At 68.0% G+C, this 2,500-nt stretch overlaps 1 protein-coding gene across 1 annotated transcript in view; it reads right to left on the bottom strand.

Moving 5' to 3' along the window:
• Positions 1-2,482, bottom strand: part of H696_04776 (hypothetical protein) — a 6,875-nt gene extending 4,393 nt beyond the window's left edge. The window contains exons 1-6 of the mRNA XM_009498640.1: positions 2,054-2,482; positions 1,857-1,913; positions 1,271-1,747; positions 843-1,079; positions 452-596; positions 40-323 (exon numbers count right to left, since the gene is read on the bottom strand). Coding sequence (XP_009496915.1) covers positions 40-323; positions 452-596; positions 843-1,079; positions 1,271-1,747; positions 1,857-1,913; positions 2,054-2,473 — 1,620 coding nt within the window. The 5' untranslated portion in view covers positions 2,474-2,482. The remainder of the gene's footprint in view (positions 1-39; positions 324-451; positions 597-842; positions 1,080-1,270; positions 1,748-1,856; positions 1,914-2,053) is intronic.
• Positions 2,483-2,500: the final 18 nt, after the last annotated feature.

Genomic DNA, 2,500 nt, shown 5'->3' with positions numbered 1-2,500 from the left:
GGGGGGGGGGGGGGGCCTCTCCAAGCCGCCGGCGCGCACCTCGACATTCTTGCCGGCCAGCTGCTGCTGCAGACGCAGGTTCTCCGACTCCTTGAGCAGGTGCTCCCGACGGCCGGCGGCCTCGGTCAGCGACGCGCGGTTGGCGGCCCGCTGCTGCTCCAGCCGCTGGACCATGCGCTCGGAGGCGGAGTTCCGCTCGCTGATCATGCGCAACTCGGACTCCGCCTCGGAGATGGCATTCTGCAACCGGCTGGCCTTCTCCAGCCAGGGAGCCAGCTCCTTCTGCTTGGCCTCCACTTCGATCTGCAGGGGCTTGGTCTCGGCTGCGTCGGTGCCGCGCGCAGGCAGGAAGGGAGGGACGGGAGAGGGCGAGGAGACGCCGGGAGGCAGGTCAGAAGGCGCCGGGACAAGGGGAGGGGACGCTAAATGACACGGCCTGCCGCCGACATACAGGTCAGACTCTCGCGGAGCACATCCAGCTGCTGCTCCTCGGACTTCAGCTGCTCGCGCCGCTCGTCAATCTCGGTGAGGATCTTCTCCACATCCTGGGTGTAGGTCTTGATCCAGCCCTCGTGCGTGCCGATCGAGCGCTGGGCCTTCGAGCATGGGGCGCACGCGCGCGCGCGCGCACACACACACACACACACACAAACACCCGCATGCGCATGCACATGCGCGTACACAAGCAAACGGCCATCGTTAGAAAGCTCACCCGGTGACCATGAAAACCGTCATCACAGCCGGGGCGGCAGCTCGGACAGGGCGCAAGGGCGCAAGGGGGAAATGGACAGCCATGAGGATTGAGCACCGGCCGGGCGGGCCTGGCGCCGGGCTGAACGCACCTTCTCCAGGGCCTTCTCAGTTCGGCGCATCCGGTCGGCCGTGTGCTTGAGGTTCTCCTGGATCTTGATGTAGTCACGCTCGTGCGCCGAGTACTCCTGCCGCTGGCGGACAATGGCCCGGGTCAGACGGTCGACCTCGGCGGTTTCGCGCTCGTGCGCCTCCTCGGCTGCCTTGAGCGTCTGGGCGAGCTCACGGTTGCGCGCCTGCTCGGCCTTCATCTTGCGCTTGATGGTGTCCTACGGGGCGCGCAGGGGAGGCCCGGGGCGGGGGCGAGCATGCCACGGGCGCAATCGACCAAATGCCCCCCACGCAGGGAGAGACGAACAAATGACAGCCCGGTCAGCCATCGACATGGGGGGGGGGGGGGGGGGGGGGGGGCGGAGAGCTGCCTCCCCGGCCCGGACGGCCTGCCAGCCGCCAGACGCACCATGCGGTCCTGCACCGAGTCCAGGCTTTCGCGCGCCTCGCGCACATACACCTCAAAGAGGGCCCGCTGGTGGTGAACCAGCACCGCCTCGTTGACCAGGAAGTCCACGGCCTCCTCGTACTTGGGCAGCAGGGCATCTCGGTCCTTCTCCACGATCTGCAGGCGGTTTTGCTTCTCGGCGCGCTGGTCCGACAAGGCCTCCAGAGCCACCTCGGCCTCCTCGATCCGGCCCTTGAAGGAGCTGGTGCCGATGATGTCCTCCAGGTACTCCAGCAGGCCGTCCTCATGCTCGGACGGGGCCTTCGGCTTCATCTGCGAGATGGACTCCACCTCGCCCTGGAGAATCAGGAAGCGCTTGTGGTCCAGATCAATCCCGCGGAAGCGCAGCAGCTCTGTCACCTCGGTGTAGGTGGACGACCGCTCGTCGATGAAATAGCGGCTCGTGTTGTTCTTGTATGCAATGCGCGACACGACGAACTGCGCCCGGGCAAAAGGGCAGGCGGGCGGGTGAGCAAGCGGGCGAGAAGGAGGGAAGGAGGGCCGGCAGCGGGGAGGGGGCAAAAGACGCGCGCGCGCGCGCGCGCACCTGCGACCCAGGCAGGATGGGGATGGTCTTGCTCAGGTACTCATGGGTGTGGGACGGCTGGCCCGGGAGGCGGGGGCAGGAGAGGAGGAGGCAACAGGGCCAGCATGGCAGGGGCCGACAGGACGTCAGAGGGGGCGAGCAACGGGGGACGGGAGGGCAACATCCGTGGGAGGGCCGAGGAGGGGGCATTGTCGCACATCGACATTGATATCGGCAAAGTGCACCGACACCTTGCAGTACGTCAGGTTCGGGAAGGCGGCCGAGTGGTGGATCAGCTCCCCGAGCTTTCCCTGGCGCATGGCCTTGGCCCGGTACCCGAAGACGAAGAGCATCGAGTCGATGACATTGGACTTGCCCGAGCCATTGGGCCCGACCACCGCCGTGAAGGACGCATGGAAGGGGCCGATGGTCACCTTGCCGGCGTAGGACTTGAAGTTCTCCAGCACCAGGTGGGTGATGACCATGCGCCGGTGAGCGTCGGCCGGGGGCGCGGGCTCGGTGGCGACCGCCGGCTCGGCAGGGGGGGCCGACTCGACAGGGGGGGCCAGCTCGGCGGCGACCGAGTCCGCGGCCGGGGTGTCGGTCGCCCGCCGCTTGGATGGCGGGGGGGAAGACATGGCCGGGAGCTAGGGGGCGCGGGGGGG

Source organism: Fonticula alba (assembly GCF_000388065.1).
Source record: "Fonticula alba strain ATCC 38817 unplaced genomic scaffold supercont2.8, whole genome shotgun sequence".
NCBI classification, from domain to species: domain Eukaryota; order Rotosphaerida; family Fonticulaceae; genus Fonticula; species Fonticula alba.
This window is presented reverse-complemented; position numbering and strand designations above follow the sequence as displayed.